We start from the raw sequence: 27876 nt of genomic DNA, 5'->3' as shown, positions 1-27876 counted from the left end.
CGACCAGCCTTTAGATCTGACTGCAGAGCTGTGACCTTAAGAACCTTTCAGGGTTAAAAAGGTAGCTTTCTGAAAGATGAATGTGTATTTTTTTAGTCAATGAAAGCAAAAGGAGACAGATTTTAATAATCATGTAAAGAAAGAAATAATGTTTGGCACAAACTTATTTCTCTTAGACAGCTATGATGAGTGAGAGATGGTTAGAAGGTTCCATATTTCTGGAAGGGAGTGAGTGAAAGTGAACATAGGTCTTACAAAGAACTACAGTGTTTGTGTTTACACTTAGAATTCTCTGGCTCATAACTTCTGTTTAAAGATATTAGCTGAAATTGCCAGACTTCTATTTTTTATAAATATTTAGTTATTTGTTTTGTCTTTTAAGTGATTTTCTTCTTAATGGAAGTTGAATTTTACCAAGGTATATGGGTACTAAATAATATTTCTTCTTTGCTATAGGTAAAACTTTAGTCAAGAGGCTGACAAATAAGGTAAGCAATGGAGGTGAAGGTCTTTTTTCTTTTTCTTTTTTTTTAAGATAGAAAATCAACTATTATAAGTTAAATTGAAAGATTTTAATATGTTTATTCAAAGGATATTGAGGACGTACTGGCAGGAATCAAAGGAGCTGGTTGTGGATCAACTTTTTTTAGAGACCTTGGCGATAAAGGTAATTTTTATTTGTTTTACTTGTGTTTTATTTAACCAAAGTATTATTAAGGAATTAAGTTGTGAGGTTTGCAGCTGCATATTGAAGAACATACATTAGAGAATCTGCAGAGAGAATGTTATAAGTGTGTTATTTAATAGATGTTTTTAAATCATAATAAAATACTCATTACATTTGAAGCACTTTTTCTTAAACTCTTTGAGCAATCACAGAAAAATTATTTAAACATTGATTTCAGTAAGCTTGGAGAGAAAGGTGAGGCAGAGCATCAAGAATAAGGAGAGAAAAAAAAGAAGAAAAAAAAAGAGAAAAAAAGAGAGAAAATAAAAAGAGAAAAAAAGAATAAGGAGAGATGGGCTTCCTTGGTGGTGCAATGATTTGGAATCCACCTGCCAGTGCAGGGGGCGCGGGTTCAATTGGTCTGGGAACTAAGATCCCACATGCTGCGGAGCAGCTAAGCCCGTGTGCCACAACTGCTGAGCCTGCGTGCTGCAACTACTGAAGCCTGTGCACCTAGAGCCCGTGCTCTGCAACAAAAGAAGCCACCACAGTGAGAAGCCTGCACACCACAACAAAGAGTAGCCCCCGCTCGCCACAACTAGAGAAAGCCCACGCATAGCAACGAAGACCCAATGCAGCCATAAATAAATACATACATACATAAATTTATTTATTTATTTATAAAAGAAAAAAAAGAGAAGAGAAAGGATTTGGGACTTCCCTGGTGGTCCAGTGGTTAAGAATCCGCCTTCCAATGCAAGGGACTCGGGTTCGATGCCTGGTTGTGGAACTAAGATTCCATATGCTGCAGGGCAGCTAAGCCCACGCACCACAACTAAGAGCCTGCACGCTGCAACAAAAGATCCCGAGTGCCGCAACTAAGACCCAACGCAGCCAAATAAATAAATATTTTTTTAAAAAAAAAAGAAGAAGAAGAAGAGAAAGGACTTCCCTGGCAGTCCAGTGGTTAAGACTCTGTGCTTCCACTGCAGGGGGTGCGGGTTTGATCCCTGGGCAGGGAAGTTCTGCATGCCGAGGGGTGCAGCCAGATAAGTAAGTAAAGTGATTATTCTAAAGTAAGAAGACAAAGCCTCAGAGATAGCGCAGAGGACACCAGCATTCACGAGAGCAGAGGAGGAGGAGGTGCCGTGCAGGAGAGGAGGCAGAGGCATCAGAGGGGGAGAGGGAGTCTCGGGAGCCTGGGAGGGAGGGAGCATCAGTGTGCAGGGCCCGTGAAGGAAGGGGGTTAGAACGTGGTTAGCACTGGCGGTGGGGAGGTGCTCCCGCGCGTCAGCAAGGGCAGGGGCGGTGCTGGGACGGGTTCTGGGGGCAGATTGCAGAGCGTGGAGGACAGTGGTGCGGGGCGGGGTGGGTGTGAGCTGGAGGCCGGTCCTGGCAGTCTGTGTTGCACGAAGGGCTTTGAGCGCACGTCTGGGTGTGAGGGGGCGGAGGGTGTGCAGAGCTCGGTGGAGGGCGCGCCCCTCAGCGGGGAGCTTTGCGTTGTACCGCGTGGGGAGGGATGATGTGCGGGTGTTTACCGCACATGTTTGCAGAGCAGGGCTGAGAAGTTGAGGCGGGTTTGGAGGGTGGCCCTGATTCCTTCGTAAAGTGGAGGGTGTGGAAAAAGTAGGAGGTTTGAAGTGGCCACCAGCTGGCTCTCCCCTGGCCGCGGGCAGGCCGGGAAGTACACACAAGCATGCGGTTAGGGTGTTACTAGGCAAACACAGGGAAGAAAAGTCGTGGGCTAGGGGGTTAACGGTGTCGAGGGCAGCAGTTTTACTTAAAAACACGAGAGTCTTTAAGTAACAAGCCTTGGAGAGAAAAAAGTAAGATGGGAAGAGCGATGGAAAGAAAGTGGGAATTCAGGAGAGAGCGGCCAGCGAGGGTGGGAGCAGGTGAGCTGGGAACCCAGGAGCGGGGCCCACCGTGCGCGCAGAGCCGGGGTCTGCGCTCCGGTTCGGAGAAGCCGCTGCAGGTGAGCTTGGCCTCGGGTGCGGTCATGGAATCGGCCGGCTGGAGCAGAGTAAGTGGCAGCGTGAATGTGACGAGGTGACCCCAAGTCTGAGAGTAGAGTGTGGTCCTGTGTGCTGGACGATGGACCAGGCGCTCAGGCCTCCGGCGACGGAAGGCTGAAGAGAGGGAGCTGGGTAGGTGACCAGGAAGAAAGTCGGAGGTGGTCAGCTCGACGGCATCAGCCTCGGAGTAACAGGTTTCTGCAAGAGGTTGGAAGAGCAAAGGTCTGGGATGAGCGTGGCAGTGGGGAGAGGAGTCACCACTTGAGCCGTCTGCAAGGGTGCCGGCGTCCCGAGCGGAGAAGCCGCTTGCAGGTGCGGCAGGGCTCAGCACACGGCGACCAGTTAAAGGTGTTTACTGAGGAAGGCCATTCGGGAGAGCGTCGCAGAGTGTCCGGGGAGAAGCAGAGGCATGGAGGTTGGTTGGTTCCGGAAGGATGAAGTGCAGACCAGCTGCAGGTGTGTCAACAAAGAGGACAGAGGCCGTTTGGAAAGTGGGGTGTGGCCGCTGAGGGCGGTTGGACCTAAGCTAGAGAGGTGAGCAGAGCCTCAGCCGTACGTAGGCAGCGTGGGAGGGAGTGTCCAGGAGCGTGGGCCTTGTCCTAAGAACGGCGGGTTGCCGTGGGGGAGCTGTAAGAAGGCCACAAGTCAGATGAGAGAAACCCCTCTCGTCTGGGCAGAGGGGGCCGAGGCGCCTGCGGAGGGCGCAGAAGAGGAGACGGCGGGAGGTTCCGCAGTGACTGCAGGGGCCACGCGCTGGGCGGCACGGTGGACAGAGGCAGAGCGCAAAGCCACTCGTCAGCCCTGAAAAGCCGGCAGACGCTCTGTTCTCACAGGAGACACCGAGGTTTAAAAGCAAGATTTAACAAACTGAAGGAAGTGGGAGGCTCCCTGGCAAGTGAAGGGCAATGTTTTTGAGGCCTCCTATACGACGGGGGAGTGGAGGTTTCAGAGCAGCGAGCAGACCGTCGTGTTCTTGGCTCGGAGATGACAGCGTGGAGTGGCCAGGCTTCCGGGCTCCGGGTTCGTGGAGGCCTGAATGCAGCAGTTCGACCTGAGGGGAAGTAGACAGTTAGTGCAGCTTCCAGAACTGTGTTAGTTACAATCGTAGCGCTTCAGACGGGCTGGGGGGCGGGGGCGGGGTTGTCCCTGGAGCTGCTCAGTTAGAGGTTCTGCTGGGCCCGGGCCATGTCCGCAGTCACGGTCTGGTCTCGGGAAGGAGGGTTGTGAATCTGTGTCGTTACCAGCTGTGCTGCTTCCATACCATAGGAAATACAGAGGGTACTGAGAAAGGTGGTTAGTAACTTCTATTTACTGTCTCTAACTTTCAGTAACAGACACATACACATCTGTATCTCCAGCTCTGTCTCTCCATCTGTACGTACCGCTTTCTAACCATAGGAGACAGATCCATTAGCCTACTCACACACTTTTCTCACTCGATAGTTCTCGTTCCCTGTTCTTTATGTAACTGGAGGACTACTTATATTCTCAAAATGAACAGGGGCATCACACAGATTTCTTAAAGAATAAAAAGTCAGTATTTCTGGATGACGGGGGAGAAAGCCCTTAGTGACGGACTGTTCGAAAAATAAACAGAAGATGTAAGTCCAAAGCAGAAAGTTGATTTTTTTTTCCCCCTTTAGGCAAATCTATAAGGATATTAGTAGGAGAAATAGAGGAAAGAGAGGCTTTAAGGGAAACTAGAAGAAAGAAGTGACTGCAGGGAGAGAGAGACCATGGTAGCATCCACTTGAGAGTCAGAGAGGACGAATGAAAATGTGCGCTGGGCAGCGGCAGGAGGAGAATCCAACCTGACTTCCTGCCGTTCACGCGGGGGTGTATTAAAAACAGCCGTCACTAATTAGGACTGGTAAGGAAATCGGGACCTGATGGTAGCACTTACTGGTGACAAGGAAATTAAGCCACTGACAGGGAAATGCAGGAGAACAGAGCCACGTGGTGGTGAGGGATCAGAAGAAGAGTGAGTGAAAAGGCCAAGTAAGAACCACTGCGGCCTCCCCAAGCACTGCCGCTTCTCCAGACGCCAGCTGCCCTCAACCCAGGCTTTGTTTGTGTCTTACTGGGTGGTGGTACTTTTCACCCAGCTCATTGAAACCCGGAAATAGCTTTGAACCCTTTCTCTTTGCCCCTCCATCCTTCATGTGCAGCCAAACACAGATCTTTCTAATTTTGCCTTCTAAATATTTATTGAATTCATCCTCTCTTCTCCCACCTCTAGAGAACTTACAGGACAAGAAAAAATGTTGAGGAAGGACTTAACAAGACTTATTTTTTTAGTTTTTCTCTGAAAGACGTGAGTTGAAATGTACATTCCAGCTTAAAGAAAAAACACTGAATATTTTATAGGAAAGATTCAAGATACACTTTTTTCCAGATATACTCCTTTGTTGATATTAGTGAAGTCATTTGAAAAAAAAGAATGTAAAATTTAGCTACATTTGGAACAATTTAAAATATTCTATATTACCACCTAAAAGAACTATCAAAATGTATATTACATCATAACTAACAAAAGGGTAGTATAGTCTTGAAATAAAATAATCCACCTCCATGCATTATTATAAAGAAAAGTAAATTATAAGTTATAATTATTATGTATTTTTTGAAACTGAGCAGAATTCTCAACATAATACCATCCTCAAGGATATACTGAATATAAATTATAACATATATTGTAAGATATAAATGTGTTCTTATGATACATGTAGTAATTTCTCTTTGGAGAACAGAGTTCTCAAAATTGCAGTTAGTAGCAAGTCATATTTTTCAACAGTTCCAAATTTAAAATATTTCTAGAGAAGCATAGTAACTAACAGAATTTAATCATCTCTTCTAGTGACCCTTAAGGATTCTTTAATAAATTTTTAAATATAGGGACTTTTTCTGGTGCTCCAGTGGTTAAGATTCCACGCTTCCACTGCAGGGGGTTCAGTCCCTGGTCAGGGAAGTTCTGCAGGCCGTGCGGTGTAGCCAAAAAAAATTTTTTTTTAATATAAATTATTTAAAATACTTTCCTATTTGACATGCAGTTTTGAAACATTGACATTTAACGGCATTTATTTTACAATTCAGTGCAACAAATATGTATTAAACTGTTTCTCCTATAAGTATTCAGAAGTGTCAGTTTCCTTTAAAAGCTTTTCAGAGGCAGGTGCCTAGAATGCTGTTGGAGAGCTGTATTGTCTATAATCTATCTTGAGAGTGTAGGGAGCTGTTTTTACACTGTCTCAACTGTGTTTATTCAAGCATTTTATTTAAGTCAGTATTTCAAAGAATTTTCCTTTTCAAGAAGTTCCCCTCTGCACAGGACATGTACCTATGTCTCGAGAAAAGAAAAGTGAGGTCTCCTTTTGGCACCAAGCCCAGTTCAGTCCAGCAGTTTGGCCATTTTTTCACATTGCTGTATTCCTTTGAAAATCAGAAAAAAACTGTTCACTTTTTTGAGGCTGCCAAGATATGAAATACTTTGATCCTTCAACTAACGTTAGAGCATTTCTCTCAGGTATGAGATATGACAAAACACATCTAATTTATTCTCCCTTCATATAAACACTGAATATTTCTAGGAAAAAATACCTGAAGACTTACTCTAGGCTTTTTATTAAAGGGAAGCACAACTGCTCCAAGATGAAAATGACAGAAAAATTGCTAATGTAAAAAACTGTTAAGTCATTAAGAGCATTTAAATACATACTGGAAGTTGCCTGTTAGCTGAAGCACTGAACTACCTGGGTGTCAAACCCTTACCTGCCTCATTTGCTCTGCACTGCTTTTGGCCGTGTGTCTCTGCTGTATCTGACCGGGGGCCCATAGGGGCTGGTCCTCCTTCACAGCAGGATGGTGCAGATCCGCTGCCATCACCCTCTGCCAGGCTTCCTTCTTCATCTCTGAGCCACCAGGTAGCTGTGCTTCCCACTGACTCTTCCACAGGAACATCCTTGCAGACAAATACTCACTTTTCAGTGTTCATATGCAGCTTCATCTCTCCTATACATATGGCTTTCCCACTTATACCACCCCTGCTTCATTGCAGTTTTCACCTATCATTCAAAGACCATTTTTTTAATTAATTTTTATTGGAGTATAGTTACTCAACCATAAAAAGGAACAAAGACCATTTTTAGAACTACTTCCTCTGAGACATCTTCGGTCATCTAAACTCTGGAAGACTTCACCTTTCTTTAAGTCCTGGAACTCACTATCAGTATCTCTCAGTGGTATTTAGCATCTTCTGTAAACATTTACATTTTGACCTCCTGGTGGAAGTATGCAGCACCATCTATTAAGAATTCTTGGGACTTCCCTGGTGGTCCAGTGGTTAAGACTCTGCGCTCTCAATGCAGGGGGCACAGGTTTGATCCCTGGTTGGAGAACTAAGATCCCGCATGCCGCACGGTGCGGCCAAAAAAAAAGAATTCTTGCCGAAAACTAAACTTGAATCTGAGCACAGCTCTGGATCTAAGTAAGTACCAGTTTGTAGAAAATATAGACGTTAGAGGAACATGTGAAATGACACCAAAAAGATGCAGTTAGCAAATCTTCTACACTTAAACTTTACCAGACAAATGACCAGGCTTCTTCAACAATTAAGTTGAAACTGAGGGGAAGAAAGACCAGGGAGAACCTATAGATTAAAATCAAGTCACTGCTACAGAAATTTAATTCCTTCATTTTAAATAACATGGTTTGACCTCTGGTATATCCAAATCTCTGTCACTCTACTGAATTTATAAGTTTGCTTCACTTGAGCTGTTATGAATAGTAAAATTTGAGGTGAAATTACACAAAATGCCATGCAGATAAAACCTCTAGTGGACACTTGTACCTGCTGACCAATGACCATTCCCCTTCCTTTCTAGTAATAGTGACCTAATAAAAGCCTCCTTGTTTTTGAAGTATTAGTACTATACTTAACTCTCTTATGAAAATTTTCCGCTATACCAGAGAGGTAATTTAAAGTAACAATGTGTGTGTTTTTAATTAGGTGAAGGTTCCATATAGTATGTATATGATTACTTCTAAACCATCTAAAACTTGCTTTCTGATGTCTTTATCTCTTTCAGGGCTGGTTTCATATACCGAATATCTTTTCTTACTTACAATCCTCACTAGTAAGTATTCCACAGTTTTTCTCATCGATCATGTGGAATTCTCTCGTCTTACCAGACAGAGTGTTGGAAGTTTGGTATTTATATCTTTATCGTGAAAAATGTTATTGGTGCCTTGCGTTCTGTACCTACAGGATGATTCTGTTGGGTGAGATTACCACCTCCCCTGCACTCAGGCTCCCCACAACTTTGTCTCCTTAATTGAAGGCTTATTGAACTGAAGAGTCAGACGCAGCCTTCACTTAGGAATATTAAAAATCCCTCACGTGACATTCTGCAAAATTCCTGACCAGTAACTCTCTGCAAACTGTCCGGGTCATGAGAATCGAGGAAAGACTGAGAAACTTTCACAGCTCTGAGGAGATAAGGAGACATAGCAATTAAACGCAACAGGCTTCCTTGTGTTTGACCCTAGAATAGAAAAACCATGGAATCCAAATGAAGTCTGTAGTTTAGTTAAAGGTGCTAATTTCTTAGTTTTTGTAAAGGTACTATGGTTACGCAAGATGCGGCCATGAGAGAAGGCTGGGTGGGGGCCCGTGGGAACTCACCGTACCAGCTTTGCAGTATTTCTGTAAGCCTAAGATTATTTCAAAATAATTTTTACAAAACCCTACTCTTGGGAAGGGGAAATAAAGAGTAGTAATCAATGTGGAAATAGAGAACATACTGTAAGAGTACAGGAAAGCCCCTAGTAGAGCGGAAGGAAATACGTTCTGAAATGAATTTTGCTTTGAAGGGCAGAACACTTCATAGCAGAACGGCACGCCATGGAGACATATCAGCCTTTGAAAGTTGTTATCCTGAGAAGAGGTTGTTTTTCCTCTACTTTAGGCACTTACTCATGTTGTTTCTGGTTGCTTATTTCAAGTTTGAAGACCTGTAGATCTTCAGGTAACTTGCATTCCACCAACATTTACATAATTATTCATTTTTCACTTGCAGAACCCCATACTGGGTTTCATGTTGCATTTCAGATGTTGGATGCAGATGGTGATGAGATGGTTGAGAAAAAGGAATTTTTTAAAGTAAGTAGATTCTAGTTATTTTTGGTTTATTATAAAACACCTGGATGTTTGTGTGATAATTTTACATTTCCATTAAAATGAAAATTATATTTACTGCTTACATATGAAATGTCAAGAAATCATTTATACATTCAAAAATATTAAATTTTCTATAATACAGCCTTGAGGAAACAGTTACAGAACAGAGCATGAGATTCCAAAAGGAGAAATGAACTTAAGCATCTGCAATGTTTTAGAGTTTTATTTTTATGATTTCAGCAAATGATAATACAACAGAAAGCACTTTATAGATGGTTAAAAATTATTGATACACCCCCACCAAAAAAAGAATAAGGAAAATAAAACCTTAAGCCTTCAGGAAGAATAGGGAGGGAAAATGAAAAAGCCACAAAAGGTATAAATTGGTTCAGATTCTCTAGGAATTTGTGAAGGCTCATAATTGAAAAGGTGAGATATGTCTAAATGATATTTCCCAAGACATAACTCCGTAACACGCCAGCAGCACACTTTACTCCGTTCCAAGGAAGTCGATGGTACTGTTAAAAGTACGTCAGTGCATGTAAACAGCGGGGAGTATGCCAGGCAGAGCTTACTGTTCCCGATCTAGAGCAGCGCTTTATGGAGAAGATAAGTCAGTTCTGTCCTCTGTGTCTTTCTCCCAGTCCCCAGTGTACTGGGAAGACAGACCACAAGGCTTGTTGAAATTATATTTAAAACGAGTCGTTCTTGGACTGTTCGGTCAAGTAGCCAGTAGCCACATGCGGCTGTTAAATATAACTTGTGACTAAGAAACTTGAGTTTCCGAATTTTAATTAAATTTAAATTTAAAAACTGACATTCACTTCAGGTATTGGCAGATTTTCAAGTATATTTGAAACAACTTGAGTATGTGGATCTGCTTTTTAATTTTTATTTACTTTTTATTTACTTTTCTAAATTTTACAAAATCTAAATATGGATCAAGTACAGGTACACCTTGGAGAAATTGTGGGTTTGGTTCCAGACCACCACAATAAAGCAAGTCACACAGATGTTTTACTTTCTCAGGGCAGATAAAAGTTATGTTTTTACTATCCTGTAGTCTATTAAGTGTGGAATAGCATTATATCTTTAAAAAACAATGTCTATGCCTTAATTTAAAAATATTTTATTGCTAACAAATGCCAACCATCATCTGACAATGCAGGGCTACCACAAACCTTCAGTTTGTAAAAAACACAAAATCTGCAGAGCACAATAAAACGACGTGTGCCCATATTTCCAATGAAATACACTATCTGAGTGTCTTGTAATGTAAAATATGCACTGGAGTTTGAAGAAGAAAGAAAGGAATGTAAAATATCTTGATTCTTGTATTGAGTACATGATAAAGTCATAATTTTGAGATATTAATTTCACCTGTTTCTTTATATTTTTTGCTGCACTTTAACAAAAATGAAACTGGAAACTACAGATGTTAAATTATCTTTTATAAGGGCTTCCCTGGTGGCGCAGCGGTTGAGAGTCCGCCTGCCAATGCAGAGGACATGGGTTCGTGTCCCGGTCCAGGAAGATCCCACATGCCCCGTGAGCCATGGCTGCTGAGCCTGCGCATACGGAGCTTGTGCTCCGCAACGGGAGAGGCCACAGCAGTGAGAGGCCCATGCACCGCAAAAAAATAAATAAATAAAATACTTAGGCAAGAAAAATAACCAGTAATTTCAATCAGTGGCTTCACTCCAAAGAAAAAAGGCTTTGGTTCTAAAATGGATGTTACTTCTTTAAGTTAATTTAAATGTTTGTTATGTAGGTATCTATTTTTTCAAATGACTCCCCAGATTAACAGACTTTTTTTTTTTTTTGGCTGCGTTGGGTCTTCGTTGCTGCACGCAGGCTTTCTCTAGTTGCGGCGAGCGGGGGCTACTCTTCATTGCGGCGCGCATACTTATTGCAGTGGCTTCTCCTGTTGCAGAGCACAGGCTCTAGGCGCACGGGCTTAGTAGTTGTGGCACGTGGGCTTAGTAGTCGTGGCTCGTGGGCTCTAGAGCACAGGCTCAGTAGTTGTGGCGCACAGGCTTAGTTGCTCCACGGCACGTGGGATCTTCCCGTACCAGGACTCGAACCCGTGTCCCCTGCATTGGCTGGTGGATTCTTAACCACTGCGCCACCTAACAAACTTTTTAGAATAATTGAACAACTACCGACACTGGCCGCAGTAAATGGTTTCTGCTGCACTTCAAGCTGCAACACTGAGAATTTCACCTGCTGCTTTACTGCCCACTCACATATGTGTTCTTGTCATTTACTTTACGCTTAGATTTATATACTATACACCCTCTTCCAGATAACTTCTAAAGATGTTAAATATTTATAAACCTAATTTTTGCGGGATCCCACTGATTTATAAATGTATTCCCTACTGAAGACCTTTTTTGCTATATTGTTTGTTTCTAATCTTTGAGATAGTTTCCTACATATAAAACCAAATATTTTAGTAATTAAATTTGCAAAGCCTGTGGATGGATCCTTATCAAAGGGATATGAGGGATCCTTTATATACAATCAGATGTACCTGTTCAAAGAGTCCACTTGCTCATGTCACCACCAGCCCAGTCAAGATCTAAAACATTTCCACACTCCACAAAGTCCTCCTGTATCCTTACACTCAGTTCCTCCCGTCTCCTGGCCCCAGGAGACCAGCCAGTGGTCTGCTTTCTTCCAGCATAGATGTGTTCCTTTCCTGGAGTTTCGTATAAATGGAATCAGAAAGTATTGATATGTACTCTTTGTTTGACTCAGATTCATCTGTGTGTTGCATTTGTCAGTAGTTTGCTCCTTTTTATTGCTGAGTAGTAGTATTGTGTGGATGTGATCTGTTTATCTAGTCACTTGATGAACATTTTGGTGGTTTTCAGGTTGGGGCTGTTATAAATAAAGCTGCTGTGAATATTCATACACAGGTCTTGGGTGAACATATGTTTTCTTTGACTAAATATGTGGGGGTGGAGTTTCTGGGTCATATGCTAAGTATAAAGTAAGAAGTTGCCAGTTTGTTTTCCAAAATCTGTGTTCCATTTTGCATCCCCACCAGCAATGTAAGAGAGTTCCATTTGTTTCATATCTCAAAGGCTTTTTTTAAAAGTCATAAGTTAGTCATTTATGTGAGTACTCATTAATTCGTCAGTGCTTGTCTAAGTAGTTAATACGTGCTAAGCACCGTGATACAGATTTGTCTTTTTGCTCTTTTTAATGCCCTACTAAAAAATTGAAATCACTGTGTGGCTCCATTGCATCACTGTTGGTCAGCACTGCTTTAGAACACACAAGGCTGTAGATTTTTAGAAACTTTTTAGTATATCTTATTACATGCTCTTTATGACAGTTGTCTCAAATGCTGAGAAGGTTTTTCTTACTTCTGGGTTTTCAGCTTAGGTAAGAAAGCTGGAGGATTCCCAAGGATTGGAGTTGCCTGAAGTGTTTCTCTAGATACGTGAGGTTTCACTGTACTGTTCAGAGAAACAGGTCGTGATCTTGTGGAATTCATTTTCTCAAAGTGGGAGAAGTTAAAAGTAATAGAGGGGCTTCCCTGGTGGCGCAGTGGTTTAAGAATCCGCCTGCCAATGCAGGGGACACAGGTTCGAGCCCTGGTCCAGGAAGATCCCACATGCCGCGGAGCAACTAAGCCTGTGTGCCACAACTACTAAGCTGGCACTCTAGAGCCCGTGAGCCACAACTACTGAAGCCCGGCTCCTAGAGCCCGTGCTCTACAACAAGAGAAGCCACCGCAACGAGAAGACGGCGCACCGCAACAAAGAGCAGCCCCCGCTCGCCGCAACTAGAGAAAGCCTGCACACAGCAACGAAGACCCAGTGCAGTCAAAAATAAATAAATAAAATAAATAATAATAAATTTTTTAATGTAATAGAAAATCTATAGAGAAAACCGTACCATTTAACTGCTTAAAGAATCTTTTGAATGTTTCATTTATTCAAATATGTCATATGTAAGAGATATGGATTTGAAAACAAAAATGTGTTTCATTAGGTCATTGTGAACAAACATTACCAAATCTGTTTGTTTCCAAAGAAGCAGCGTGGGTAAAGTTTATCACTGTTAACCAGTTACCAACTGCTTTATGAAAGCAGCCTGGAATTCCACCAAGAAGTTGAAGGTACTTGTAAACAGACAAAATGGAAAGAACCAAGAATTTCCAGATATCATACATAGCTCTTACTCAGGACCTTGGGTTAAAAATACTCGAAAAGCACGAAAGAAGGGAAATACTAGATAGTCATCATAAATTTATCTTTGAAATCAGTTCCATTCAGGTGAAGGAAAGCAGAAATAACATTGCTGTGTTTGGCACAAACAGTGATTAAGTGACCGTCGTTAGTGTTCCCTTGGGGAAATAATACCTATAGGCTGCTGTCTGAAACTGTGGTTGAAGCTGTGCAGCTGAAATGTGCACAGACACGTAGGATGTGAATTGCACACTCTGTCGGGGAGACCAGCCGGCTCGTCAGTGTTCCAGATTCATCTCTGGCCGCAGTGTGAAAGACCAACCGGAAGTGGAGAGCCTGGAGGCCAGGAGGCCCATAGGCTGTTGTCATCGTCCAGTTTTCAGCTGGGAGTGAGAAGTGGGAAATCCCGCACGAGGTGCTGCGTGCAGGCTCTGTGGGGCCCAGCCTCCAGCATGAGGAAGAAATCAACGGTGGTCACTGCTTTTTCCGGCCAGCCTGACCAGGAGTCATGATAGTGCTAACTGATCAAAGGGCACAGAGGACTCATTCTCTGGAGGATCGGTTATGACGTCTGTGCTATATTATTAGATCTTTACAGCAGCCTACAAAATCAGTAGTAGTGTCCCCACCTTACAGGTGAGGAAACTGTTGTGCAGCGCATGGTTTGATTCTAGGTCTGTCCAGCTCTGGAGCTCGCTCTTTCCTCAGTGTTACCCTGCCTCGCATGTGGGAGAATTCAGAGGAGGACCGGGCTGAGAAAGGCCTTAACTCTGAGCTTGGGAATGTGAGCCTGCTAAACTCGTAGGACATCCATGCAGGCAGCTGTCTGCAGACCCCGAGTGGGGCTGGGACTAGGAAGCGTCCTGGAAGAGGTGACCGTTAAGTCCTGAGCGTGTGTGACCTCAGAGCGGAGAATGTAGAGTGAGGTGGGTAAGCCAGAGTCTAGAGAACAGGTTCGCTTAAGGGACCAAGCTGAGGGTGAGAAGCCAGGGGCTGAAAGAAGGAGCAGGTAGAGAAGGAGAAGCACGGCAGAGTGCGGGCGGTGGGCTCGGGGCAGAGCACGCAGCATCCATCTCCTTGAGGCGTCCTCAGGTGCCACAGGGGCCGCGGGGAGCCCCTTAAACTTGCAGGTCACTGGGGACCGAGGCTGCGGAACAGAAGACGTGAATGGGAAATGCAGAGTTGGTGGCAGCAGAGAAAAATTGCTCTTCTGGGATGTCTGATGATTAAGGAAGGAAACTGGTTTGAGGTTAGCTTGAGGGTGAAAATGTGTCTGTCTGCACAAGTAGGACCTGAAATACCAGTGTCATAAGTCACGGAGCCCCTCACATTCCAGCACCTCAGGCTGCCTCAGGTCCGGGAGAAGGATGTGCTTGAGATGGTCGTTATTATTCAAGTAGAGGTTAAGAATCATGAAAGGCTGGGCTAGGTAAGGGTGTAAGTTCACGCAAACCGTAACCCCTCAGCCCTGGGTGAACTTTCTGCTCTGTTCCTTCCTGGGAGTCACAAGAGGAGGCCAGGTTTTAGAAGCGCTGTCCCCACTGTCCGCCCCCCCAGCACGGGAAAGCTGAGGTAGCGTCATGAAGTGGACACAGTGGGGCCCCTGGTGACCTCACTGTCACACATGCAGCACCAAGGCTCAGGTGCTCTGCAGCGCGGTCACGCGGTGGCCCCGACCGACACTGAACGTCCTCGTCCCCTTTCCTTTTTCAGTCCTCTTCTCGGGGAGACTCAGGGCCACCCAGCAGTCTCCTTTCTGTGTGGGCAGCCTCTGCTCCTGCACCTGTTGAGCAAACCTGCCTCAAAAGCTTTTCAAGTACTTGTTTTAACGTAATAGTTGAACACTCTGAATTTACAGAACACTTTCTAAATACTACAGTTTTTTCCTTAAATGTTTGGGAAATTCTTAGATGACCAATCCATGAATTAAGGAAACAAGAAAAAGAATGTTAGGATACATCACTGATTTTTTTTTTAAGTTTAAGTTTATAAAGCTCAACCTTCTAAGCCTATAAAGGGTTCTTTGTGCTGATCTTAGGAATAAAACACTAAACTTGATAACCCATGAGCATGATGCAGTTTGTCGATTTAAAATAACAGCATAGGGGACTTCCCTGGTGGCGCAGTGGTTGAGAATCCGCCTGCCAATGCAGGGGACACGGGTTCGATCCCTGGTCTGGGAAGTTCCCACATGCTGCAGAGCAACTAAGCCCATGCGTCACAACTACTAAGCCTGCACTCTAGAGCCCGCGAGCCACAACTACTGGGCCCGCACACCTAGAGGCTGTGCTCCACAACAAGAGACGTCACCGCCTTACAGATGAGGAAACTGTTATGCAGCGCATGGTTTGATTCTAAGTCTGTCCAGCTCTGGAGCTCGCTCTTTCTTCAGTGTTACCCTGCCTCGCATGTGGGAGAATTCAGAGGAGGACCGGGCTGAGAAAGGCTGCACACTGCAATGAAGAGTAGCCCCCGCTCGCCGCAACTAGAGAAAGCCTGTGCACAGCAATGCAGACCCAACACAGCCAAAAATAAATAAATAATTTTTTTTTAAATAAAAAGTAAAATAACAGCATAGAGGAGAAAAAACTATGCTTACATTAATTATTTAAATAATTATTTCATTTCCATGGTCCTTGTGTTAGGACACCTAAGTTTGTAGCATCTTCTATTTGAAAGTTTTTTGTTTTTGTGGTACGCAGGCCTCTCACTGTTGTGGCCTCTCCTGTTGCGGAGCACAGGCTCTGGATGCGCAGGCTCAGCCGCCATGGCTCACGGGCCCAGCCGCTCCGGGACATGTGAGACCTTCCCGGACCAGGGCACGAACCCGCGTCCCCTGCATCAGCAGGCGGACTCTCAACCACTGCGCCACCAGGGAAGCCCTGAAAGTTTATTGAAAGCACCAAACAGTTCTTTTCAGATCAGAAAAGCATATTTAAAAGGCAGAGTTTTGTGGGTTTGTTCTTTTTTTCAGCTTATCTGAATGTTTCCCCTGTGCATTTTATTTGTTGCTAGAAAAGTAATGAGAGTTACTTTAATACCCAAAACATAGATATAACAACGTGATTTGAACAGCAAATGCAAAAGTAATGAAGAAATGTATTAATATAAAGTCTTGTAAAGATGTCCTAAAATACAAATTGCCTTAGTTTATTACTTTTGTGTTTTGTGGTACATTCCTGTCTTATTAATATCCAGATCTACAAACTGTGTTGGTAAGTGTATCGCTTACTTCTTTCTCCCAAGAACAAGTAAAATAGCAACTAAGCGTATAAGCCATTCTCTGTCAGATAATAACACACAGTGCCAGCAATGATCAAAGCCAGTAATAGTAAGTCCATTTAATTTTTACCTTGATGGGTAGTACATCTGCTTATTGGGATGAGTGCCAGGGTTTCAGTGCAACTTCTTTAAACAATAAATAGATAGACTGACAAGTCTGTTTACTAGTATAAATTTCTCCTTAGGTGGTCCTCTGGTTTCACATTGTTTCCATACTGGTAGGAAGGACTGCTCTTAATGCAGTCAGGTTATAATTTTATCATGCTAAATACACCTGCTAGAGTTATTATTAAATATAAAGGCCTTCAGTAGAATTTATCCTTCTTGATTTTGGAACAGTGTTCTTACTCCAGAATTTAATAGTATGATCCATCCTGGAAGCAAAAATAAGTTAGATTGACCCTATGTACTTTCTTCATTTTCAGCCTGAAATTGAAAGTATGGATCAGTATAAAGTCAGTCAATTTGTTGGTAGCTTTTTAGACATTCAGAATTTGTATTTGAATGTGTCTTCCTGCTTCTTTTACCACTTATGTATAAAAGCTTTACCTGTTTTGGTTTCTCTAAGAAAGCACCCCTGTTTCTGCCAGACTTTGCTCTTACCTCCACCTAGAATGCCCTTTCCCCCATCTGAAATTCTCTTATTTATTTGTTCACTTGTTTGTTACCTCTGGCCCATTAGAATGTAAGTTAACAACAGCAAGGATGTTATCTTTCCGTAACCACTATATCCCAGCACTTAGAATGGTTGCAGGAGAGGCACTTAGTCCGTTGCTGTCATGAATCAGCATCATGCACAAGCCATCTTAGAAAGTATCTTGGTAGACCAGAGAGACCTTTTGGCCTAAGAGGATACCTGGATACAAAATAGTTTCTAATGGGGCTATTATAGAACTAAATATACAGCACTGTAATTTCAACATGCACCAACCTGGGTAACACTCTCCCTGAGTCCAGACCAAAATGTTCTAGATACGACTCTGACAGGACAAGCTTTATGTGGCACTAAACCCACATGGGTAGACTTTAGGACAGACCCTTGTTCTAAATTACACTAAATTGGAATAAGCCGGTACTGTAATAAGCCTCCTAAAAAATTCGTATTTCAGTCAACTAATCCTATTTGCTTTTTTGTTTCGTTTGTTTGGTTTTAACTATTTATCATAACTATGTGAAGGTTATTATAACATTATTAAGTGTCTTATAATAAAAAAGATGTTTTGAATTTTCTATAAAATTTATCATTTTATGACTAACATCTATTGTTTTTTTAATTATATGATAAATTTTGACTAATTTTCAGTACTTGATCTAGCAAAAACAAACAACAAAAGGAGATCCATATTACCAGTATTAGCAATGAAAAGAGAGAAATCACCAGAGATCCTAGAGGTATCAGAAGGATAAAAATGGAATATTGTGAACAACTGATTCGTATGTGACTATTAACCTGATAACTCAGATGACTGGACAAGTGCCTTAAAAAAGCAAAACTCACGGCTTCCCTGGTGGCGCAGTGGTTGAGAGTCTGCCTGCCGATGCAGGGGACACAGGTTCGTGCCCCAGTCCGGGAAGATCCCACGTGCCACGGAGCGCCTAGGCCCATGAGCCATGGCCGCTTAGCCTGCGCGTCCGGAGCCTGTGCTCCGCAACGGGAGAGGCCACAACAGTGAGAGGCCCGCGTACCGCAAAAAAAAAAAAAAAAGCAAAACTTACCAAAACAAGAGGTGGGGTAGAAATCTAAATAGTCCTGTATCAAAGGATTGGGTTTGTTATCAAAAACTTTCCCACAAAGAAATGTCCAGGCTCAGATGGTTTCACTGGTGAAATCTGTCAAACTGTGCCCAGTTTGCATAGTTTCTTTCAGAAAATACAAGAAAAAGGAACATTTCCCTCATGTTATGAGACCAACATATCCCTGATAACTAAAACTTGGCAAAAACCTAACAGGAGAAGTAAATTATAGACCAACTTTCCTCATGAACAGAGGTATGAAAATACCTAACCAGATAGAACAAAACACATCAAGCACCATATAAAATAATACATCACAACCAAGTGAGATTTATCCAAGGAATACAAAATTCATTTCATGGTTGAAAATCAGTCAGTGCAGTCCATCATATTAACAGAATAAAGGAGAAACCAACATGATCATATCAGAACATGCAGACAGAGCATCTAACAAAATAAACATTTTTGTGTAAAACTCAGAGTAGGAATAGGAGAGAACTTCTTCAAACTGATAAAGGGCATTTACAAAAAAAATTTTTTAATGTCACGCTACAACACAAAATACTGAATGCTTTCCCCTTAATCAGGAACAAGGCAAAGGATGTCTTTTCTTACCTCTGCTGTTTAACAGTTTACTGGAGATTCTAAAGATAACAGCAATACAGGAAAAGAAAATAGAGAGATAAAAATATTAGAAAGGAAGAAGTATATTTGACTTTATTCACAGATAATATGACTAAGGAACCAACAACAAAATCAAAGCATAGAAGATCAGTATGGAAAAATCTATTGTATTTCCATATAATTAGTAGCAAACATTTGGAAAATGAAATTAAGATCAGTTCTTTTTGGATGGTATAAAATAAGTAGAAATAAATTTAACAAAAAACATACACCAAAAACTTCAGACATCGCTGGTAGAAATTCAAGGAGGCCTCAGTAAATGGCGGAATATACCATGTTAATGGATTAGAAGATTTAGTTCTTCCCAAATTGGTCTAGAGATTAAACTTTGCCAAGCAAAATCCCAGCAGTCTTTTTTTATAGAAGTTGACAAGCCGATTTTAAAATGTTTGTTAATTTATTTTTGGCTGCATTGGGTAGTTGAGGCGAGCAGGGGCTACTCTTCGTTGCAGTGCACGGGCTTCTTGCAGTGGCTTCTCTTTTGCAGAGCACGGGCTCTAGGCGTGCAGGCTTCAGTAGCTGTGGCATATGGGCTTAGCTGCTCCACGACATGTGGGATCTTCCCAGACCAGGGCTCGAACTCATGTCCCCTGCATTGGCAGGCAGATTCTTAACCACTGCGCCACCAGGGAAGTCCCTAAAGTGTATATTTAAAAGCAGAGGACCTGGGACTTGCTTGGTGGTGCAATGTTAGGAATCCGCCTGCCAATGCAGGGGACAAGGGTTCGAGCCCAGGTCCGGGAAGATCCCACATGCTGCAGAGCAACTAAGCCCATGCGCCGCAACTACTGAGCCTGCGCTCTAGAGCCCACAAGCCACAACTACTGAGCCCACATGCCACAACTACTGAAGCCCACGTGCCTAGACCCTGTGCTCCGCAACAAAGAGAAGCCCCTGCAAGGAGAAGCCTGCGCACTGCAACTAAGAGTAGCCCCCGCTCGCCACAACTAGAGAAAGCCCACGTGCAGCAAGGAAGACCCAACGCAGCCAAATAAATAAATAAATTTATAAAAGAAAAAAAAGACAGAAAGAAAAAAGCAGAAGACCTGGGAATTCCCTGGCGGTCCAGTGGTTAGGACTCTGCACTTCCACTGCAGGGAGCCTAAGACCCCTGGTTGGGGAACTGAGATCCAGCAAGCCATGAGGCGTGGCCCAAATAAATAAATAAATAAAAGCAAAGGACCTAAAATACTCAAATCAATCTTGAGAAACAAGAACAAATCTGGTTGACTCTCACACTACCTGACTTTAAGACACTACAAAGCTATAGTAACAGTGACACTGTGATATTGCCCACAGGATGGACAAGTAGATAGTGGAGGATAGTAAAGAGTCCACGCTTACATGGTCACTTAATTTTCAATAAAGACACCAAATCAGTTAATGGGAAAAGTCTTTTCAACAAATGACACTAGAACAAACGGATAGGATGTATATATGAAAACGATTAGTCATAACCTCTGCCTCACACCACATACAAAAATGTATTTGAAAAAAAATGTATTTGAAAAAAAATGTATTTGAGATGTATTATATATCTAAACATAAAAACTAAAACCACTAAGCTTCTGGGAAAAAATATAAGAGAATATCTTCAGAATCTAGGGTAGGCAGAGTTGCTTAGGGCACTAAAAGCAGTAACCGTAAAAGAAAAACCTGATAAAGTAGTCATCATCAAAATTAATAACTTCTGTTTATTAAGAAAACGAATAGGCAAATTGTAGCATAAGAGAAAATATTTTCCAAACATATCTAACAAAAGGCTTGTATCCAGAATATATAACAAATGCTTACAACTTAATAGTTTTAAAAAAATTTTTTAAGTACGCAAAAGACTACAACAGAAACTTCACGAGAGAAAATGTACAAATGGGAGATAGCACTTGAAAAAGTGCTCCACGTGAGTTCTCAGGGAAATGCAAGTTAAAACCACAGTGAAGTAGTACAGTACTTCCAACAGAATGGCTGAAATTAAAAAAACCGATCACACCAAATGGTGAGGATGTGAAGGAACGAGAATTCACTTTGGAAAAGCGTTTGGTGGTTTCTTGTAAAGTTGCACAGACCTAACTGTTCCCCTCCTGGGTATTTATTCAAGAGAAATATTAAAACATGTCAAAAACAGGAAAGTTGGTGGCAGAGCTGTGCTGTACAACATAATGGGTGTAGTTAGCAATATGGTACCCTGCACTTGAAACTCCGTTAAGAGGCTGAGTGTCATGCTAAGTGTTCTTACCACCAAAAAAAACCCCAAACAAACAAAAACAGAGGTGATTGATACGTTTATTACCTCGATTGTGGTGATGTATCATGGGTGTATGCCTAGGTACAAATTCATCAAAACGTGTACATTATTGTGTGCAATGTTCTGTATATTAAGTATACCTCAGTAAAGCTGGGAAAACGGAAAGTTTATGGCAGCTTGATTCACAGTAGCCAAAAACTGGAGACAGCAATGCAAACATCTATCATGAGTGAATGGATAAATATTGGTGTATTTATACAAATGGGATACAACTCAGCAATAAGTGAGAACAAACTACTGATATGCAAACAACATGGATAAATCACAAAATCATTATACTGAGTGAAAAGAGACGCAAAGGAACACGTACTCCTTGATACCATTTATTTGAATTTGTAAACTAAGTGAAACTAATTTGATTCTGCCTTTGTGGGGATGCAGCTAGAATGCATTGCCTGGGAATTGACACAAGAAGCATTCTGAGGAAAGGAAATGTTCTGCTCTGTGGCAGAGGATTGGTTACTCAGGTTAAAACTGTATGGCTAAGATGTGTACGTTTCAGTGGATAAAAATTTTTCCAGAAGAGATATAAATAATAATAATTGAGAAGGGAACCAAGAATAGGTAGTAGAAGTATAGCTGGACCGAGAATGGCAGGATACTGTGAACTGTGGAAGCTGAATAGTGTATATATGGTGGGTTATTATAGGAGTCTCTTTGCTATGTCTGAAATTTCTATTATTAAAAATTTTAAGAGGAGGTGTGGAAAGCAAAGCAAGAAGTGTTTGGGTATTGAACTTGGCAGTATGTTGATGGTCAATTTAAAAATAAAGGATAAAACAAATGAAAGCTTTTCAACTTCATTCCCTAAAATAAGTGGGGGTGGGAGAATGTTGAAAAGTTTGAGGGCTTTAGAGAACTAGAGATAAACCATATGCCTAAAACAAATAAAATAGAAGCAACTACTTCATTAATTTGGAATTTAGTGGCAGCAGTTTTCAAACTATTAAGAAAGAAGTAGCCTAGAAAAAATGGGTGAAGGTTTGTCTCCTAATTGATTTGAATCCATAGTTTGAGATTTTGTCTACATTTAATTTTTTTAAAAAACTTTTTTTTTAATTTGCTTTCCATGTGAGGATTGGTACAAATGACTCTGAAAGGTAGGTAGGTTTTTTAATATACTCAGTCTGAAGGTACTGTTTTTTTTTTGTTTTTTTGGGTTTTTTTTGAAGGTACTATTGACAGTTTATAATTAGTAGAAATGTAGCCCTTTAAATTATTTTAATGCTTTGTAAATGCATAAGGAGAAAAAGGAAGAGCATTTATATGATACGAATAGCTTTTTAAGAGCTAGGTACTTGAATTGTGGTCATAAAGCACCAGAGATAGAAAAAGAAGAGAAGAGATAGAGAAAAAAAGAAGGGAATAAAAATTCTCTTGAAGAATGAGGGTAATCATGAAGTTTTTATACAGTGATGCCTTTAGAATATATATATGTGTGTGTATATATTTTATATAGATAGATAGATAGATACACACATAAAGTAAGCCAGCTTTCTTAGGAGAACAAATGATCCAACTCATAATAATGTTAATACTTGCATATCTGTTTTCTCCTTTGATTCTTATATGATCTAAGGGGTAAAAACTAATATTAGGAGTTACAATGCAAAAATAATTTAATATTTAACAAATAACTAGTAAACATTTTATAATAAAAACTTAGCATCTGTTTTTTAGGTTGTTTTTTAAAATCTAGTAGACATGCATCTAAATTCATGTTTGCATTCTTTCTAGCTGCAGAAGATCATAAGTAAACAGGATGACTCGAAGACAAGAATAACTAATGAAACAGAATGCCAGGTATGTGCAAATGAACTAAATATTTCCAAGCAGATGTTATTTACAATAGCTTCTCTATTCTGTTTGCTCAAATAAGTATTCCCAAATAGTTGAGGAAATTAACAGTAACTTAATTTTTCTAAATATTTAAAATAGATTTTCTACATTCACATGATCCAGACCTCAAAAGACTCACAAGAGGATGTATGCAGGGCAGAGCTTTCCTCCCCATGACCCAGGTCCTGGGTATTCTTCCAGAGATATTTCATGTGTATATAAGCATGTATGTAAATAAGCAACTAAACATTTCCGTGTGTTCTTTTTACCATTTTTATACACGCAGCAGCATACTATACACTGTTCCATATCCTCCCATTTTTTCTTACCATCTCCGAATATCTCATTCTTTTTAATGGCTCCGTAGTACTTCGCTGTATGGATGGATGTACCCGTTGATGTAACCATTCCCCATTTGAAAGATATTTAACATGTATCCAGTCTTTTGATATTGCAAATAATGCAGTTAATAATCTGTAATCATATCACTTTATATATATGTGAATATATCCAAGGGGTAACTTCCCAGAAATTCACTTGCTGGGTCAAAAGGTATGAACATTTCTAAGGTTGTTGATAAACTTTGATAAATATTGGCACATATCTTCTGTAGAAAACGAACCAACTTTCATTCCCACCAGCAATGTATATCCTTAAATTTTCCATTGATAATCTTTTAATCAGTTGTAATTCCACAATTTGCTTTCTGTTAGATTTTCTTAAATTTCCAAATCATTTCATCTTTTAGAGCATGTCTGCTTCAAATTTTGCAAATTATTAGAATCACAATTTTTTTGTATTTCGTTCCCTCTGAGCAGCCCTGTGCTGGACTTGTTTCTCGTGTGTCCGGGCCCTCTGATGGTGCCCCGCCTCCCAGGTGTGCACCTCCTCTGTGTCCTCAGCTCCCTGCGTGTCCTGCCACACCACCTGCCCCTCCTTAGGGTAATCGTTTAATCGTCTGTGTCTTCTGGAGCGTGCGCATCCTCATTCTTTCTGAGGTCGTGTGAGGTTAGGGAGCAGGCCACGCGACCACCCTTAACCTCTGATGCCAGCTGGAGGCTCAGGGGGCCCCCAGTATCACCTTGGGTCTGATAATTCATTGGAAGGACTCATAGCACTCCCCAAAAGTTGTTAGGTCCGGGGCTACGGTTTATTACAGCGAGAGGGTGCAGGTTAAAATCAGCCAAGGGGAGAGACTCATAGGCAGAATCCAGAGGTTCTGGTCATCCTCTCCCAGGGGAGTGTGGAAAGCACTGACTTTCCCAGCAGTGACTGTGACAGCACACACGGAGTAGTGCCAGCCAGGGCTTTGGTGTCCAGAGACTGTTGGGGTCAGCCATGGAAACCTGGTTGGCTGTCCTCGTGGCTGACCTCAGACTCTAGCCCTTCTGGAGGTCAAGCTGATACCCTATGGCCCAAAGCCTCCACCCCAAATCTCATTGTTGGACTACCTGTTGTGGCCCAAGGCCCCCAGGTAAACAAAGACACCTTCTCTTAGGGACCACCTCCTAGCAGCCCAGGGCAAAAAGGCCAGACATCTGGGTAAGGTTAATTCCTTACTATACAAGTTGTATCTGCATAGCCTGGTAAAGCACCAGGCGTACCCTATATACTCCGTAAATAGTTTTTAATGAATGAAAAAATACCTAATCTTATGGGTATAACACTTTTTTAAAACTTTTTTTTTAATAGATTTATTTTATTTATTTATTTTTGGCCGCTCTGGGTCTTCGTTGCTGTGCGCGGGCTTTCTCTAGTTGCGGCGAGCGGGGGCTACTCTTCATTGCCGTGCGCGGGCTTCTCATTGCAGTGGCTTCTCTTGTTGCAGAGCACAGGCTCTAGGCGTGTGGGCTTCAGTAATTGTGGCATGTGGGCTCAGTAGTTGTGGCTCACGGGCTCTAGAGGGCAGGCTCAGCAGTTGTGGGCACAGGCTTACTTGCTCCGCAGCATGTGGGATCTTCCCAGACCAGGGCTCGAACCCGTGTCCCCTGCATTGGCAGGTGGATTCTTAACCACTGCGCCACCAGGGAAGCCCCAGATATAGCACTTTTAACCATTGACCTGTTCTTGGTCATTAAGACTGTTTCCAAATCTTTGCTGTACGATGCAGTAAATAGCTACATGTGTAAATTTAAGACAGAGATCTAAGAGTCAGGTTGTCGGGTGAAGACATGACTACTTGTAAGGCTTTGACCCATATTGTCAGGCTGCCTTCCACAAAGGTTGTAACAGTCTACGGGCCTGCCGGCAGGTTCTCCAGGGTTGGTATCTTTTTTGTTTTGTTTCTTAATCTGTGTCAGTATGACCGGGGAAAAGGTATCCCAGATTGTTTCTTAAGATAGTTATGTATACCATTCATGTTTCTTATTTTATAAATTTTCTGTTTCTTTTTTTTTTAACATCTTTATTGGAGTATAATTGCTTTACAATGGTGTGTTAGTTTCTGCTTTATAACAAAGTGAATCAGCTATACGTATACACATATCCCCATATCCCCTCCCTCTTGGGTCTCCCTCACACCCAAATTTTCTGTTTCTGTTCTTTGGGAATTTCTTTAGGGTTTTTCTTCATATACTTGAGAATATTAACCTAGTGTCTGTCAAAATTATTGAAATATTTTTCAGATTTGTTTTTGTTTATGATGTTTTGGTTATAGATGTTTTTATTTTTAATGTAGTCATGTTTAGCTGTCTTTTTATTTATTCAGTTACTTTCATTCTTTAAAATGCCTTCCCCACATCAAAGTCAGTTGTTAAATACTAACCTATGTTATCCTCTGATTTAGTTGTGGTTTTATTTTCTTACATATAAATTTTTCATTCATCTGAAATTTGTTTCTTAAGGGCATCCCTAGGGATATTTCATTACTTAACTTTTTTACTATTATAAATAGACTCTTTACCCTCAAAGGAAAAATTATTGCTGTTAAGCGGGAAATTCATTTAATTTTTAATGTTTCTGTACCAGTCTATCTTTACTGAATTTTCTTATTTTTTATGTTGATTTTCCTGGTTGTTCTAAGTATAAAATTATTTCTAAATAATATTAATCTTAGTTTATTCCTTTATGTATTGGACAAAATTACCCCCAAAAATGTTTAGTAATAGTGTTCTTGGTAGACATCCTGATCATATTCTAACCTTAACGAGAATACATACGGTTTTGTGTTTTAGTATATCTCCTGAGCATTTATATGGGAATTAAGAAAAAACTCCAGGCATGACTTCCTGCCCACACTTGTGTGGAAGTCCAGTTAAAATCCACATTTGTATTTATAGTGACTATTTTATAAAATTATTAGACACAAAGTCAAGTGTTTAAGAGTCAGTACTGTGGAAGGCTCTGTGTCAATCAGCCCCACTGGGACCACCGCTTCCTCCCCATGAGCCGACCCCTTGGCAGGGGCGGTGAGGTGTGGGCGAGCCCCCTGCAGGCCCAGGGCTGTGGCCGGCTGGTTGCTGGATGTGTGGGTGACTTGCCTGCGCTGAGTCTCTGCAGTCTGTCCCCTCCAGAACCTGAGGCTGCGCTCGTCTCTGCCTGGCCTCCTGGGAGCTGTCCCCATGTCCGCATGGCCGGTGTCGAGCAGAGACTGAGCAGGGTGTCCGCTTGCAGATGCAGCCCTGCTCACGGGCTGGGAGGCTGGGCCCCCGTCCCACCTCAGGCTCTTTTCAAGTCTGTCGCTGCCTTCCCCGGGCCAGCTCTGGTTCTGAGCTGCAGGTGGTCACGTTTTGATGCCCTGCCCTGCAGCCCTTGCTGGAGGACTAAACTGTGCTCACTTCCCTGTGCTGCCGTAAAGGCCCTAGACCACAGCCCACTCCACCCTCCAAGGCGCATTCCCCTCTCTGGGCTCCCGATCATCCTTCAGTTGAACAGTGCCCAGAAGGTTCTAAGTCCGGAAGCCGGCCCGCCCTCTGCCTGAGCCCACACGCTGTCTCAGAGCCTCGCGGGTACCAGCCACCTTCTCGCCCACTACACCCAGGCTTTCATGAGTTCTCACCATGTGACAGTCACCCCACCTGCTGCTGTATCTGGGAAGTGGGGGCAGGATTGGGGAGCAGGCTGGACCATCCAGTGCCTGAATTTCTTTCTGCAGATGCTCTTTTTCAGATTATTTGGTTTAAGTTTGTACCCCCACTTGTTGTTTAGTTGCTGCTGATAATCTTTTTAGCAGCTCTGTTTTGTTATTATTTTTGTTTATTTTATTGGAGATTTGAAGGAGGAAGAGTCTGTGAATCTGCTTCTCTCGTAGCCTTGAATGGAATCCTCAGCCGGTAACTTTATAACTAGGAAAAGCTAGTGCTTCATTTCTAGCATTCAGCAAAAGGTCCAAGACTTCCCTGCTTTAATTCTCTCAGTCCTGCTTTACTAGAAAATGCCTAAGGGTCACATTTGAAAATAACTCATCTCACTATTCTAAGCTCTCTTTTTGGCCTGATCCAAAATGTCGTTCACTGCTGAAGTCCACCTTGGATCCTTTGAGCGTTTTAGCCCTGTTGTTTCCCTCCTGCTTGAGCCATGATATAGAATAGTGTCATGCAGAGTAACAGACAGAATGGCGACATCTGTTCTCGCCCTCTTGTTGTTACAAGAATCTTTTGTGGGTATTGTCCTAAGAATTCCAGGCTACAGGATCCATTTTTTGTTCTTGGTTATATAATTACTTGAAATTATTGTATCATTTTTTTACAGGAACCGACAGTGAAAGAACCTGAAATTAACACAACCCTTCAGATACGTTTCTTTGGAAAAAGAGGAGAAAGAAAACTTCACTATAAAGAATTTCGAAGGTAAATGCAAATATTTATATTCATTTAGAGAAATTTTATAGGTAAGAGGTAAAGAAACAACTGAATACATTTATTTATGTCCCAGAACTGCCGGCCATAAAACCAGATACAGTATCTCTGAGAGCAAAACCTGTGAAATGTAAACTAAAGTTACTATGCTCAAAAATACCTCTAACCTATTATGAA

At 41.9% G+C, this 27876-nt stretch overlaps 1 protein-coding gene across 2 annotated transcripts in view; it reads left to right on the top strand.

Annotated features, from left to right (window-relative positions):
• The window catches only part of MICU2 (mitochondrial calcium uptake 2), an 84716-nt gene that overhangs the window by 47696 nt on the left and 9144 nt on the right, over positions 1-27876 (top strand). The window contains exons 3-8 of one of the 2 annotated variants that reach the window (XM_030882700.2): positions 457-488; positions 592-667; positions 7767-7814; positions 8757-8839; positions 22802-22867; positions 27593-27690. In XM_030882700.2, coding sequence (XP_030738560.2) covers positions 457-488; positions 592-667; positions 7767-7814; positions 8757-8839; positions 22802-22867; positions 27593-27690 — 403 coding nt within the window. The remainder of the gene's footprint in view (positions 1-456; positions 489-591; positions 668-7766; positions 7815-8756; positions 8840-22801; positions 22868-27592; positions 27691-27876) is intronic. The other variant, XM_060287820.1, reaches the window with a different exon arrangement.

Source organism: Globicephala melas, chromosome 18 (genome assembly GCF_963455315.2).
Source record: "Globicephala melas chromosome 18, mGloMel1.2, whole genome shotgun sequence".
Classification (NCBI taxonomy): Eukaryota; Metazoa; Chordata; class Mammalia; order Artiodactyla; family Delphinidae; genus Globicephala; species Globicephala melas.
The sequence above is the reverse complement of the archived record's forward strand: the minus strand, read 5'-3'. Positions and strand labels throughout refer to the sequence as shown.